The sequence below is a fragment of the Diplotaxodon limnothrissa genome, linkage group LG14, assembly GCF_057381915.1.
Source record: "Diplotaxodon limnothrissa isolate DT_005_m linkage group LG14, D_limnothrissa_male_GT1.1, whole genome shotgun sequence".
Classification (NCBI taxonomy): domain Eukaryota; kingdom Metazoa; phylum Chordata; class Actinopteri; order Cichliformes; family Cichlidae; genus Diplotaxodon; species Diplotaxodon limnothrissa.
Window position 1 is genome coordinate 32,835,354 of NC_140609.1, and position 16,520 is coordinate 32,851,873.

At 38.6% G+C, this 16,520-nt stretch overlaps 1 protein-coding gene across 1 annotated transcript; it reads left to right on the plus strand.

The window, feature by feature from the left end:
- The first annotated feature begins 539 nt into the window (after window positions 1-539).
- n4bp2l2 (NEDD4 binding protein 2-like 2) lies at window positions 540-4,679 on the plus strand. Its single transcript, XM_085371337.1, has 6 exons — window positions 540-593; window positions 2,282-3,333; window positions 3,427-3,551; window positions 4,127-4,215; window positions 4,330-4,406; window positions 4,505-4,679. The coding sequence occupies exons 1-6, from the start codon at window positions 540-542 to the stop codon at window positions 4,677-4,679; spliced, it is 1,572 nt and encodes a 523-aa protein (XP_085227463.1).
- Window positions 4,680-16,520: the final 11,841 nt, after the last annotated feature.

Here is a 16,520-nt window from a genome sequence, read left to right on the forward strand (position 1 = left end):
AGATTTGTCAGTTATGTCAAACTGACAAATATTGATTTATTTTTGGAAGCTTTAAAAAAGGTTTATAGGTACAAGAATACAGTATAACTTAAAGAAATTCACCATATAAAAAAGTTTGTAATAACCACTTTGAGTGATCTTGATTCAAAGCGTTAAGTATTTCACCATTTTGCTACACCACTAGTGATTAGTTTGTGGAGATGTCACAAGTATATCGATTTGATTTAGCTGTTTTCGCTTAACTGTAATGCTGACTTGGACTTTTTTTTTTTCTTTTTTTTAAAATTCTGGTCTCTTTTTTTAAATTTAGGTATTTTCAATATAAAGATGTCAGGAAGCAGTTTATAATGCAGTCCAGGGCAGTGAATAGCAACTGCTCACATACGCTATAGAAACGCAGGCATTATAAAATACAGCGGGACTCGGTGAAGTAGTTACTACTCTTTGTATAAAGTAGCTACTGCTCTTTGTACCCATTTTTGTCACTACCCCGTCGCCTTTCAGTCCCGCTGGTGTCGCTCACGCAACGAGTGGCCAGGATGCCTGCCATTAATAAGAGAATAGAAGAAGAAAGTCACTTCCGTAAACACAAGGCAAGTGCGATTTTGAATCTGCACACCGGTTAATGTGGGTTTCCCCTGAATTTATGCATCCCCAGTATGAACGGTAGGCAACCGTGAATATCGTCCGTTACTCTATTATTTTACGTTTACGTAGTGAACAATTTTGTTTATTTATTTATTTATTTTTCTTGTTTTCTGTGCAACTCGTGTTGTGGCACGTTAGCCAAAGGTTAATGGTTGGCAGAAGACATGGTTTCGATTTTAGCTGACTAATCTACGGTGTGTTTAATCATGTGCACTTGTATTTACATATAAACCCAGCCCAAAAAGCAAGCCAAATGTTTTTGGTGGATGTATATATTTTGTGACATGGGTTATTGACAAAAAGTCTTATACCGTTGGAAAGTCTGTTTATTTCCCTTTACATTTGTAAGGAAAATGAAAAACTCGCCAAATCTTTTCTGCCAATGTCAAGGGTCTTATTCTGCTATTGACTCTTAGTTTGAGCTTCTGGCACCCCATGTGTTGACAATCACGTGCCTTATCAGAATCAGAATGGGTTTATTGCCAGATGTTGAGGTTTACAACATTAGGAATTTGCTGCGGTGCTTCAGTGCAAACAATAAGAATTAAAGTGCTATGTAGAAAGAAAGATATGTGCATGAGATATACATGAGATATATACATGAGAATAAGAATTAAGAGTGCTACGTAGAAAGATATATACATGAGTGCAGGTGGTGATCAGTGCCAGACATGAAAATTATTGGTGCCTGATTATCAGCACCTGTGAGCATGGGCTCTAATGAGATTTCTCCTATCGCAGTTGGATCATAGAGACAGACTGTGGATAAGATGCAGGGAACTTTATGCTGATTGGATAGCGTAACAGCTTTTGGTGGAAACAGTGTGATGATATGGAGTGTCATCTCCCTCACTGTAAAAACAAGGCTTGTCATCATTGGAGGCAATTTTAGTGCAGAAAGATCCCCACAGTCTGGAACTAACCTTTATTCTCCACGATCACAACACTCACCCTGACAGAGCGGGGTTTATCAAAGTCCCATTGAATATTTTTGGGATCAGCTTAGGCTTTGTGGGCGTTTGTGCCAGAATGACCAACACAACCACATTGGCTGACTTGTGACAAATGCTGGTTGACAAATGGGATGGCATCCCACAGCAGTGTGTGACCAAGCTGTTGACCAGCATGAAAAGGAGATGGCAGGCTCCTGTTTGTTTAATTAATAAATTATTAAATTGGCAAAATGCTTTCTTTCTTCAGACTTTAATCATCACACTCCAGTAAATAACACCAAACAAGAGACAGAAGCAGAATAAGATGTGTGGCTGGCATCAGCAGAGAAGATTTTTCATGGGTGCAACCCACATATTCAACTCTTCTGCTCAACCCAGAAATGCATTTTCCTTACAAATGCGGCACCATTTCAGGTCAAATAAACAAGCTTTCCACAAGCATAACTCTTTTTTTTTCTTTTTTTTTTTTTTTGCCAAAAAGCGTTGTTACAAAGAAATAATCAACCAAACATTTTCTTACTTTTTCTGCTACGTTTATAAATTGGCATAGCAGCACTGAAAAATCTATAAGATAAAATAAATAAAGCAAAATAATAAGAATAGGAATAAAATGCAGTATTATTATGTAGTATTTTTGTGGTGTTTCAATGTTGTAAGTATTCTAATCTGTTTTCATCCAGATGTCTCAGCCTGAATTATGTTGTACAACCTCTGATGCCATAGAAACATCTTGTGTGAGTGAGGATAAAGAAGCTTGTAAAGATGACTCTGCTGACACAAACAGTAAGTGTGTGGGCACTGACGGTGGCGCTCCAGACAGCAGTGTCAGGGACCGCGTGTTAAGGGAGGTAGGATTCACCAGCTCTGCCTTCATCGGTCCAGCATTTCCTCCACAAACAACTGCAGCCGAGTCTGTCATTGAAGACTCGCTGAGTGAGTTTTACAAAGAGCTTGAGAAGATCAATACCCCTGATGGTGCTAATGGTAACCCAGGGAAACAAGATGCAGCTTTTGATCAGCCACTTGTACCTACTAAATTACCCACCAGCAACAAAACTCAGGATGTTCCTGAGGAGAAAATTGCTAACATGAGGGACTTTGAAGAAACAGATGGCTCCCAAAAAAGCAATGGAAGAAAACAGCCAGCATGGCCTCACTGGTATCAAAATGAGCCATACAATCCCAGGAGGCAGAGGCCAGGCCCGGAGCTGAGCTCTCCCCAGTGGCGTCATCCACAACCACTGGACAGGCCACCACACCTGAGATTTCAGAGGCCACCATTCCCTCACCAACCACCACCGTATGCATTCCCAAATCTACAAAACCCACCACCACATGTGAACCCTACCTTTCAACATCCAAGCATGGCAAACCGCTTTCAAGAGGAGCTGCGGTTTCCACCTTTTTATAGATTCCCACCTCCAAATGTTTCCAGACACCACTCTCAGGGATTTTATGGAGGTCCTCAACATCAGTTTGACAGGGATGTGCATGGCTCCAGCTATGATGGACACTCAGCTAATGAAAATGTCAGGTGGCCTAGAGATAGAAGTGAAGAGCTCTCTCAGTTAAATGAAGATTATGACAGGCTCCAGAGATGTGATTCAGAAAATGAACCTTGGGAGCGACAGCACTACTATCAGCCGCGTGACGACACACATGCAAGCCATTCAGCCCTGGTGCTGATCTTGATGCGGGGATTGCCAGGATCTGGGAAATCCACACGTGCCAGGTAAATCTGTGTGTAATCTTAATTTAATTTCGATCTATTTATTCTTATCTTATAGCTTAAAAACAGCAGTTTGACACCGATTGTTTCCCACAGGGAGCTGCTCTCCACTGGCCCCAGTGGGATCATTTTGAGCACAGATGATTACTTTGCACACAAAGATGGCTACCACTATGATCCTAGTCTTCTTGGAGCAGCACATGAGTGGAATCAGAGAAGAGGTATTGACTCATTACAATTTCAGTCATTTAATACGAGTAAAGCAACCACAGTGCCTCTGTACTGTAGTGGTTTACATATTCATCTGACAAAAAGCAAGATCCCCCGGTCTATAGAGTATTTTAAATGAATCAGCCACAACATTAACACACTTAAAAAAGAGCCTAAGGCATTTACACGGTCTCCTAAACATCTTGGTAACCAAAAGGATTCACTGTTAACTTTAATGGTGCCTGATATCACAGGAGACCCCTGGAAGTCCCTAATTGGTTAGTGTTGTTTTTGTGTGGGTTGGCCTACACAATTTTCAGACAGGTGGTTTTAATGTTGTGCTAATGTGCGAGTGTGTTTATTTGAAGAGATGTTTCAGTGGCCTAGCTATCCAGCATTTAAAACAGAAATGTTAAATAGGTGACTTTTTCACTGATAATGTGTGAGCAACATGGGGGCGAAAAGTGATTGTCGAAAAAAAAAAAATCAAATTAAATGGAACATAAAACAAATTAAACATTTTGGTTTAAAAACAGTTTTAATTTTCTTGCCAGAACTTGTCAGAATCTTTTCTTAATCTTCTCAGCTAGAAGTGCTCTTCATGATGGCCGGTCTCCCATTATTATTGATAATACAAACATTCAAGCCTGGGAAATGAAGCCATATGTCAAAATGGTAAGTGGCCATACTAAATATTTATTATTATTGTTGTTGTTGTTGTTTTTATTATTAGTTAATATTTCATACCACTTTCACTAATCCTTCGAATTCCTCCAACTCCTGCATCAGGCTTTGGAGAGCGGATACAAAGTTGACTTTTGTGAACCGGACACCAGGTGGAAATATGATCCTTACGAGCTGGAGAAGTATGATTTCTGACTCATGATATTAAAATGCTGTTAGACATAGTTTAGACTTCACATTCTAACATTATCCTCTTTTTTTCTTTTTCTTTTACCTCCAGGAGGAACAAACACGGTGTTCCTCAGGAGAAGATCGCGCAGATGATGGACCGTTTTTCTATTCCCATATCCATAGACATTGTCATGAATTCAGAAGAACCGTTTCATGTGAACCAGAGACGTCAACCAGAGCAGCCACAAATGATGAGGAAAAAGCCAAATTTACATAATTTCTAAGACAATTTAACAGCTTCGTAATTTACCTTGTATGACCATTTTTAGAGTAAATATTGTGATTTTTATAATTTGTACCTGTTTTTAATATATTACTTTGTATACTGTAATTTTTTTCTAAGAAAAGAGAAAAAATATTTTTCTGAGGAAATTAAAATTGCAATTTAGTATGTAATAACAGATTTTTACAGTATGCGTATTCTTCACATTACAGAACAACAGTGAAAACCAGGAGTTTGCCCTGTTTTAAATTTATTTTTTTACTCATTTACAAGTTGTTCCAATTTTTGGTGAGCTTGATCAGTGATTTATCATCTTGGTTGTTGTTCTCTTTCTTTCTTTCTTTCTTTCTTTTTTTTAGCTAGAAATTGTTTCTTCCTGCGACATAACCAATAGGCAGATTTTCAGTGCCAAAATAGCCAAATATAAACATTGATATGAATTTTCTTTTTTAGTTTGTTACACTGGTGTTAGTGTTGTTCTTACATAATTAAAACATTGTTGGTCCAGGATCAGTGTTGCAACTGACCAGTCCTGTTGTCTGGGTATTTAGTTAGCATTAGCCAAGAAGCTAGCTAATGCTATTAAAAACTGTCACAAGTAAACCAATATGAGTAGCTAAATTTGGCTAACAGCAAAAATAGCTTGATAATATATTGTTATATAGCATACATTAATAAAGGAAACACTTGAAGTGCTTTCTATTTGTTCCAGAAGAGAGTTTTACATAAGCAAATGTTGATGCAGGAACAACACCAACATGGGAATATCACACACATTGTGTGTCTGTGTGTATAAAGAAATTTAGTCGATTCAAGTATACCCTCTGATTTTATTAGTTTGCAGAACCACCTTTAGCAGCAGTAACTGAAGTCGCAGAATTTCAGCCAAGCTTTAACCGTGAGACAGTTGACCGCACAGCTCACTCTAGAATACTTTGGTATACAGAGGAGTTTTTTGTAAACTCAATGACTGCAAGATGCCGAGGTCCTGTGGCTTCCAAATGAACTAACTCACCCCTCTGCCACTGTGCTTGACAGCCGGTGTGAGGTGTTTGCTGATATGCTGTGTTGGATGTTCATCAGTAGCGGCTCTATAATATCTGCATTTTTGTCATACTTTATGTCTCCAGACGTCATTGCCCCAGAAGTCCTGTGGTTTTTCAGATGCAACTTTGCAAATCTAAGCTGTGTTGCCATATTTTTAGAGAGATGAATGTTTTTTCAAATAATATCAAATAAGCCATACGTGTTCAGTCTTTTTATATTATACTACCATGAACTTTAATATTTAACCTGCTAACTGGGGCCTGAAGAGGCTGAGATTGAGCTTTTTTGGAGACTGCAGACTGCCAAACTGCTTTTATTGAGGTGGTCACACTTACTGATTGGTCAGTTAATTAAGTGCATTGAAGCAGCAGCACCTGGCTGCTAAATGCCCTCTTATTTCCTATCAAAGCAGTAAATATGTACTTAGTTTTTCACAGGACTACACACCGTCCTGTGAAAAACAACTAAACTATACAGTAACTTCCATGTGATGCATTTTTTCTGTTTTAATGTCTTTGTGAAAACTATTTAATGCTTTTTTTAGGGTAAATATTTTATGGCAGCTAGTAGAACAGTTTCCTAGCAGAAGCGCTTAAGGATTAACAAAACAGACTGATTCTGATGTCTTTGAGTTAGTGTTGGTGCATAATGTTTGAAACCAATTGAAATTTTCTAATTTGAACAGAATTTTTCTTCTGTTCATAGTGGTTATTAGGAAATCCTTTCCTAAGCTGTGCTGAGTCCAAGTGATCTAAAAAAGTGTGCCTGAAGCTAAAATGAGTGTCCAAAAAGTCAGAGTTAAACAAATCAACCTGATAAAAATTTAGTGTTTCTTGTATAAAACAGATTCTTTGTGTTTCTTTGTTTGGGTGCATGAAAGGATGAAAAAGAACCTCATCTTGGCTCCTGGTAAACTTTTAAAAACATGTTTTTTTTTAAACAAAGGCCTGTAAATTGTAATCAGCATACCGGTAAACAAAAACTAACCCTGTCAGTGTGCAAATGGACAATATTGTTTCTGTCTTCTGGCAGACTCAAAATTGGTGATCCTGCATTTTGTGTGCTCATTTGTGAAAGCGAAGCAGTAATAGGTGTGCCTCCAGTTAAAAACTGTTGCGTCTTTGTAAACACAATATGCCTCACGGACAGTTTGCCAAAGAAGAATAACCCATCTACAGCTGCTGCAGCCAATTACTGTAGGGAAACGTTGAGTAGAGACCCTATTACTGTAGAAACTCTGATATAGCGCTAAACACCAAGTGTGGAGAGGTCTTTGTCTGATAGCATTCAGTGTTCATTACTGTGTGTCTCACAGGAAATCACATTTCACCCCACTGTTCCTGCTGGTGCTCATTAATGCGGCACAGAGGTGATGTTTTGTTGACTCTTTTCCCCCAATCGTTGTTGTGTGGGGAACCAGAAAGTTTTTTCTACACCACAGACTATATAGTTAAATGTGTGTCTGCAGTGTTATACTGGTTGAAAATTTTGTTTTTAAGAAAATTAGGTCGTGTTTTTGGAACTGGGACTAACATGGGACAAGTTGGTATTTGTCTTTGGGATCTTAATGTGACAGATCTGGGTTAACTTTCCTGTTTCTCTGCTTCACATTTTGCTGCACTGTTGTATGCTTAAGAACAGCATACTGATAATTGGATGCACATAAACTGAGATTTAACCCAAATGCAGTATGTGTTGGTTTGAGTTAGAGAAAGGGATCAGTGAAGGGTGAAGAAAATACCAGTGAATGAGAGTGGGCAAAGGATTATTGTCCAGAATGAAATGCCACTGTGAGGTCACACTTTTTACCAAATATTAACTTAATAATAGGAATCCACGTGACTGGTTTCACTGGTCGTAGTTTTAATTCTCTTGAAGGCAGTGTTTCCAACTGATGCTCTTCCAGTCTTAAAAATATGTGTTTAGGGTTAGTTATTTGTTTTTTAGACTGCAGTATTCAGCGTACTGCTGTCTGCAGCTTCCTATCTTTTCTGTAGAGGGTTTTTAATGCTACACCAACTTTTTACATTTTATACATTTTAGTGTTACAAATTTTCCACAAAAAAAAAATAATGCAGGTTGATGTGATATGTAAGATATGCAATAATCTCTCTGTTTCAGTGTTTGTGGAAGTTTTAAGACTGAATCTAAGTCTTGCACAAGCTTGCTTTTTGATTTTTGTAAATGATTGCCTTATTTGTTTAAAGGGTTATTCTGCACGGAACTACAAAAAAAAGTCAAGGCTAAACTGTGAAAATAAATGGTAGGAAGGAAACCCATAAATTAGATTTAACTGGTAAATAAAAACTTATTGAATCTTAAAATGCAGAGCTGGCCTCAAGTATGTTCAGTATTTAAAAAGGCTAAGCCGTCCTGTGAGTCTCCCTAAGATATAATCTGACCTTGAGTCAAGAGAATCAATGAGGAGGCCCTTTAAAGGGGATTTCTAATGGATTTGCTTTCTGTCTTTTGATGTGAGTGCAGCCCTGTCTGCAGTGAAGAGTTAAGCTAAATGGTCAAAAACTGCTATTAGATTTTCTTGCAAAATGGGTGCCGGGGGCAGAAGAACAAGATGAAAAGGCTTTAATGAGTAACTCAAGTCAATAACAAAGAAGAGAAACCGTTTTAAATTTAATCTAGACTTCACTTTTTAAAGAGAAATTACACCCTCCAAAAACATTTTCTATAAAATTAAAGGCCCTTTGGTTCCACCCTTGTTAGAATAATAATGCAAACAAGCTTGAATTAGTTATTAAAAGTCTTATCAGACCAGGAAACAGTAGACAACTGTATGTTGTCACAATTCGGCTCAAAATGAAGGCCTCACATAGATGATGTTTGTTATTTTAATTAAAGTAATAAAACCAAAAATAGTATGCTTGATTGTCAGCTAATTAATATGTACGCAACGTCTCGGTGAACTGTAAATGAATGAGTGACTGTATGCATGCAAAAATAAAAAGGAAAACCTGAGATGCTCTGTCTGTCAGTAAGCCAGCATGGGGGAGAGCAGCAGAGAAGAGCCCCTGAGAGGTTTCGACAGCCCTGCTTTATAGTGCAACCCTAACTAGGTCAGCTTCACCCACCTGTTACCTAGAAGAGAGGCAAAGACAGCCAAGAAGGAAAAAAGCTGGTCTTGTGGCTGTCACTGTAACAGAATAAGACCTTTGAACTTTTAAATCACAAACATCAGTGCTGAGCAGCACAGCTGTCGACTCCCTTATCTTTAATGTAAAAGCTTTGACCTTTGTAATCCTGGAGCTGTTTAACAAGTAGGACCTCGATGAAGCTCGTGTCTGAATGCTGATATGGAGAGGGTTATAGGAAACAGTCCATTTCCAAAGAAAAACACGATTATTCTGATGTCATAAAATCTTGTTTTGAAGGAGGATTGTTTCAGCAGCTGTCTAAAGAGGACCACATTGCAGAGGCAGGGAACTACATGGCGTTTTTATGATTTCTATTGACATTTCTATTTCATGGTCCATTATAATGGGGCGGAAAAAAGCACTGAAGACTTTGCAGTGCATTGTTCGTTCTGTAGGGGCAGCCTTTCAGTCACTGACCTTCTCCAGGCACACTTAGAAATGATCGTTCTATAAATAGCAGGGATAAGAAGTTATTATGACTGTATTGGTGGCTGGATTTAGCAACTCCAACAAACCCTTATCCAATGGAGTTACAGACCACTGCTGATATTTCTCATGCAACAGCACTGGCCAGCAGTATTTAAAAACTACCTTAGAATGTACAGAAGATCACTGTAACACAATTTGCCACTCAATTACAGGAAGTCAGGAAACAGGAAAACTCATAATTTGAGCAGGAGTTACCACACCCACACTTCCTCCTGGCACCACAAAGTCACAGTCTTTAGTTAACAACAACCAGTTAATAAATACAGCAGCAAGTGTTTTGGTGATACAGTCTGTAGGGAGCAGGCTTGGACTAAAAGGTGCCGGCTTAAATCAATGAAAGGCAAATACTATGAGATAATGTCTGTCCCTGGGAAATATTTTCTGCTGCAGAAAAATAGAAATCTGCGTGCTGAGGACTCATAAGTGTCCTTGATATATAACCATTATGAAGGATGCCGTCTGTCTCCTAACTGAATTCATGATTTAACAGAGTGTTTGAAGAGACTAAAAGTAATTACTGTTGTTTAACAGCTGCTAAACCTCTGCTGAGGGGACATCTGCGTTTCTACTTATTTTCATTAGCCGCCAGTTTAAATGTGTTTGTACTGTGTACTTCTCGGGTGCGGAGGTGCGCGTCATTTTAATGTGAGAAAGCCTGCAGCAGAATGGAGCAAAAGTGTGCTTTGAATGATGATGATGTAGGCAGCTGTGATGAGTGCTCTGTGCTCCCTAAATGGCAGTGATGAACCATAAATACGTTTCTGCTCTTAAGCATCTCAGGAACAAAAATGGCAGATGAATTCACAGCTGACATGGGAAGCAGAGGACAAGGAAAAGTGGATGTGACAGGCTAATGTGCACTAATATATTACCAGAGTAGAAAACACATTAAGTGGCTTAATGGTGTGGAACTAAAAGCTGTTTAATTTTTTTTATTTAGTTTTTAATATATGCAGTTCTTGTGTTATTATAACCTTAGTACCATATCATTGCAAGTGGAAGATCAGGATGAACAGGATCCTGTAGCTCACCCTTTGTACTTGGTGCTAATGAGAGTAAGTGCTATTTACAAAGCAATAAAAAATGGGGCGATCATATCTCATTGAGGAGCCTGTAATAGTAATTAATTAGCAATTAATACCAACATGTAGGTGAAACTGTAAAAAACATCTTATGGATTACTGTCAGTTTCTACTTTAATTGAATGAATTTGGGGGGGGGGGGGTTGTCAGTTTTTATTGCAGCCTTGGGATGAAGTCAGGGACTTTGTAAAAGTTAAAAGCCATTAAGGGAAATGGGAAACGGGTGAAGCATAAAATGAAGGTCAAGGTCAAGGTCAAGGTCAGATTTATTTATATAGCACATTTCCAACAGCCGATGCTGCACAAAGTGCTTAACAATAACAATAAAATTAAAAACTACAGTGTAATACAATAATAACAATAGAAACAATAAAATAGAAGAATTGAAACAATACTAACTAATTCAGATAAATCCAAAATGCTTGGGTCATAATGTGTTAAAAGCCAGAGTGTAAAAGTGTGTCTTTAGTAAAGATTTAAATTGCTCAAGAGTTTGAGCAGATCTAATATTAAAGGGGAGACTATTCCAAAGTCTGGGACCTGCCACAGAGAAGGATCTATCACCACGAGATCTATCACCACGAGATTTGAGGTTAGTCCGTGGAATGGACAACAATAGTTTTGAACTAGATCTCGTGGGTTTTCCTGGAGCATAGGCAGAGAGGAGCTCTGACAAATGAAGGACCTCATGTTCTACCTGTCACGTTGTTTATTGTGGTTGTCACGTGAGGCTCATAGCCAATGACAGCCATGCTCTGCAACCGCACAGGGTGTCATCTTTTTACACGCTGAAAACCCATCAGTTGTGTCAAGTTATATACAAGAAGAGCGGATGCTGCATGGCGTGATTTTCAAAATAAAGGCGCAAGGGTGTGTCTTTTGTTATAGAAATCAGTAGTGGGCTGAATAGTGAAAATACATGAACATCCAATGACTGGACAAGGAGTAGGATCTTTTATATACATATCATTACACAAGTACAATTTTGATGGTTTTAGTTCTGCCTAAAATTATTTCTAAAAGTTGGTATTAGTCTATCAAAGTCAAATGAAGGAGCATTGCATCATCTATAATACAGAGGTACAAAATCAAGCTTAATTTCCATCAAACAGCTGGGAGATGGGAATGTTTGAGCAGATGAATTATTGTTCCCATAATTAATTATTCAAGAGTTGGTGTAGCCATGTGGCATTGTTTCTGTTGTATAGATACTGACTAATTGGTTTGGGCATCTGACACGAGGGTGTCACGAGAGTGGGTGTACTGGACAAAGGATGCTGAAAATGAAGCTGCCAGGCAGAAGGAAAAGAGGAAGACGTCAGGGCAGATTCATGTATAGTGAAGGAGGACCAGCAGAGCGTTTGTGCGACAGACGAAAATACTAGTGATAGGGTGAGATGGAGGCAGGTGATCTGTTGTGGCGACCCCTAGAGGGACAAGCTGAAAGAAGAAGATACTGTGATCACTTTTGCAGCTTTATTAATTCATCACCAAAGTTTTTTTGTTTGTTTTTTTACTGAGGCACGACTACTGTCACAAACCCTCAGATATTATGTGGTTTGTATCATTATATTTTTCTAGATGCAATTTTAGCTCCATCAACTTCAATAGCCTTTAAACTGGAACTGCTTACCAAAATCATGCTAGTTAAACTGCAACATTATCAGTTTAACTATCTTTCAGTAGTCCAGGTATCTTTTTTTTAAAAACCCCTTTACCTAATTTCTAACTGTTTTACAGAATTGAATGTGTAGCTTTTGCTAGTTTTACTGGATTATTGTTGGTCCTAATTGTATTTTTAAATCATTTCTACTCCATATATTGGTTTTAATTCGTTTTAGTTGTGTATTGTTGGGGGGTGGTGGGTTAATTTACATTTCGTTTATGAGATTAACATATGGGATTTCTCATTTTCACCAAATCATTGTTACTTTTTTCTTTGATTTTCGGTCATTGCAGTTTCTTAGTTTGTTGTCCTACTTTGGGTTGCTTTAATTTTGAAACACGTGACCGGAAGTTTTGCCCTATCTTTTCATTGGCTTGACAGGTGTGGAGCTCCCAGTCCTGGATTTGATGCCGTCCTTCGGCCAGTAGACTTCTGGCGGTCACACGCCGCACGTTTTTATCTTGCTTTTTTTAAACCGCCAGCACAATGTGGTTGTTGATGAGCTCGGGACCACCTTAAAGAGCACCTTCCTCTGATCCACATTACAGGTGGATCATATAGATCTATCGCATGTGCGGAGAGGGAAGTTTACCTCCACCGACCCGAGGCTAGAGGCGGATAATACAACGGCAGTTTATACGGTAAGTGATTTCGGCAGGGAGGCTGTGCAGTTATTGACACGGATTACGAGAAAGCTATTTATGAATTGCAAATAAGTTGGTTACATTTTTGTTATTAATGCAATTCAGTATTTAAACTTTAGGCTGGTATACATCAGTTGCACATATATCAAAAGAAACTTTGATTTGGACTAAAAGTTGCAGCTCCCCGATACAGAACAAGCCCGGTACCCCACCCATTATTAAATATAATATAATCTAGTAATATAGTTAAATACGGGGTTCATTTAAATCTTGGGCGATTAATTGAATTGCAGGTTACTGTCCAGAGATTTCATCTGTCTGCCTTTGAATATATTAACTTGTTATTTACTGCTCATTTTACTAATGAGGAGGTCTGGTAGAATAAACCTCAAGATCTCTGCGCACATGTTCACGCTGGCATGCTTCACGGTTAAACCTGCTCTCCTTGGGCTCCCCGTGCTCAGCCGTCGCAGCCCTGTCTGTTCATACAGTCCTAACACCACTACATCACATAAAAGCACAGTGGAGGTCTGAGCTTGTTAACACGGCCTAGGAACGCATATTTAAAGTCACATATTCGCAGAATAGTGTACTCAGTGGCAAATGTTGTACGCAGTGGATCATGTATGATGAAAATATCTAAGTTAATATCTAAGTTATTGATTACTTACAGAATCTGTGTACAGAAAATGACTAAAATAATGGCTGATTTTTACCTTTATCCCCTGAATGCCCTGCACCTAGGACAGATCTGTGCACCAGACGTTGTCATCTGATTTAATTTTAGTCCCCATTGTCATTCAGAGGTAAAGCTCTGAGCCTGCCCAGCTGCTGGTTACATAATGTCAGCTGAGGACTGCCACAGTTTAGTGAGCAGAGGGGGAAACTCGAGTGGAATTGAGCACAGACAACACAGAATGAGGCCAGATTACAGCGTTACATAAGGGATGTTTTACTTCCACTTGGCTGAGATGATGCAGATGATGGTGGTCCAGAAATAGGTCTGAGCAAAGGATGCGGCGTACACTATATTTACAAACAGTGGAGTGAAGATAAGCTTGTTAATGCACAGAGAAGGCTCTGATTGTCAGGTCATAAAAAGAGATATTTGTGTTTCATGTAGTGCAAGTCGGGCTTTGTTACTAATATCCTGTGGTAAATGTTTCCAGTAATTTTCATTGTGTGCGCACTGAATGGGCAATAGTCTGTATTACATTCAAGGACATACCTAATGCCTTTTGAAAGAAATGGAGCCCAAATGTCTGGTGGCTTTCCTCCCTTCTAACCTTAACAAATCATCCTATGGCACTGCATGGTTCAGTAGGTTGCAATGGTCTGAACTACATCTATTAATGTTGATTTCTTTGCTGACAGTCTGTACATCCTTCTGTTTACTGTCCAACCTGAAGTGATAGAAGATTAAGTGGGTTGAAATTTTGTATTGTACAATGCAGTTACAGATAAACCTCAAAAGTAAACCCATATTTGCTGTGCACATTGATTTTACGACATATGTTAGCAGTGAATTTCTGCTGGGATACATAGCACCACCAGCTCTCATCTATCGCAGCCGATTGAAAACAACTCTTATCTCCCATCTCCGTGTCACACAGAGCGGAAAGTCTTTGTCACATTGCTCAGTACAGGGGTAAAATGAGAAGAGTCTTATGGCACACACAGTCAGTGATTTCAAAGCAGATAATTTGCAAGCAAAAAAGGCAGTGTTCAGCACTGATTTAACAATCACTTGTTGGTTAATAGTAGTGTGGGTATAAAAGATGTTGAATGCAGATAAAAACAGAGACATCTTCTTTTCTGCTGGCCTCGTCAGGAATCAGCCATTTATTTGTTTTTGCCTTTGAAAGTGTATTTCCACTGTTGATCCAAGACTTAATGAATCAATTTAGGAATTTAAATGGGAAGCTGTATTTGTGGAGAATAGTAGAGTTAGTGTTCTGCGTTGAGGTCAGCTGTATGTTAACAGTATAAGTATGCAACAAATCATGGGCTAAATTTATCCAGGATAAGATTTTTAAGGACAGGGGGGTTTGAAAGCTTATAATTATTACAGTTTAATTAATTTATTCAGCATTACAAACATGCAGTTTGTACACATGTACTTCTAAAACTTCCTTGAAGTTAACATGTGATCGAAACTGTTTTGTGTGGGTTTGCTTTGCATGAAATTAATTAAACCACGACACAATAATCAGAAAGATCAAATAAGAACTCTGAATAGCCAGATATTCTTGTCCATTTCTTTTTGTGGCATATTTTTCTCCCCTTCTGTACCTTAATGGAGTGCACAATCCTTCACAGCTATTACAGCACTATGTAACACAGTGGATCATGAATGTTAAAGATGATGAAAACAAAAGGTGAAACAAAAAGATCCAAAAGAGTTGAATTCATGCCAGAGTCATTGTTTTGGATTTCATTAGTTTTTTATGGGTGTGCCTAGTAAAGTGGCCAGTGGGGTTAGTGCTTCAGGGAGCCACAGCAGCAGCACTGCAGGAGCTGTGGGCTGCATCCTGATAAACTGGGATGACTGCAGTGGGAGCTGTGAATAACACAAACGTCACAATTATACAACCCCTGAAATTTTCTGTCGAGTTTGAAACTCTACAGCGTGTCCCTGAAGTTTACATAATGTCGGCATTACATACAAATATGCTTGAAAAGAAAACTATAGAAATGTGGGCAACAATGTCCTGTTGTTGTCAAGGTGGTTGCTGTGAGCTGTAGATTTGGGGTTTGCCGTACTGTGTTTATAGATAAAAACTCAAAGTGTCTCAAAGTCAGAGTCATTATCCAAACATTAGATGGCCTGAACTTATATAAATATTGTCCAAGATACTACAACGTAGTAAAAGAATGAGCTAGATTGATGCACAATTGTGGGTACGTTCCTTTTCATGCACAATATTGTACTCAGGGCATCATCTTAAGTGATAACTTTAAAAATAGTCTCTTTTAATCAATTAACTTTTATGAGCAAAGTGTAGTAAACCAACAAACAATCAGTATTTGGCCTGGCTAAGCTATAACATATTGATATTCAGTACTGCTGTGCTTTATTTCCATGGAAATTTAAAGTCTTTCTCAGGATTAATGAAGGTCAAATTAGGTAAACGTCCAGACCTTCCACTGCATGTGACAGTGAAAGAAATGCTGCGATATATAAACCCCAACAGCAGCATAATGCTTACTTACAGAGTGTGACGGAATCGATGAAAATCACTCACTCAAACATGATTCATGTTTGTTTTGCATCCTGTTACTGACACAAAAGTGATTTATGTGTTGACCTTTTGCTTCCCCGTTACTGTAAAACCAATTTCTCACAGCTGCTGTGGACATGGACCTGCTAAGAGCTTGGTGAGATGAGGTGTGCCTATTTGCGGTGACTTGGTTAGTTAATTTATATCCTGTAGTCTGTGTTTTTCCGCAGTTACATACTCAAAGTGACAAATTATACCTGACTTGTATTCATAGAGCAGAACCTCACTGTGCACTGCTGGATGGATGTGAGAGAGTGCACTGATTCAGCTGGTACTTGAAGTACAAAGCAGAGGGTCTGATATTAAATTACCACCTGACAGATGTTTGTGTGTCCGCTGATTATGGTTTTGAGCTGACCTTGTGGGACTTTAACAAGCATGCAGAGAGGGTCTCCACTGTGCCATTTCTATTTAACAAGTCCACACTATCACAATATTTTTTTTTTCATGGTGAAATTCACAGTTTAATGGAAATAACCAAAAA

Bases quoted from the DNA above. Each gene is read 5' to 3' on its own strand.
- n4bp2l2 (XM_085371337.1), top strand. From the start codon at position 540: ATGCCTGCCATTAATAAGAGAATAGAAGAAGAAAGTCACTTCCGTAAA. The intron at 3,552-4,126 runs GTATTGACTCAT...TAATCTTCTCAG, and splicing joins TGAGTGGAATCAGAGAAGAG to CTAGAAGTGCTCTTCATGAT. The intron at 4,216-4,329 runs GTAAGTGGCCAT...CTCCTGCATCAG, and splicing joins TGAAGCCATATGTCAAAATG to GCTTTGGAGAGCGGATACAA.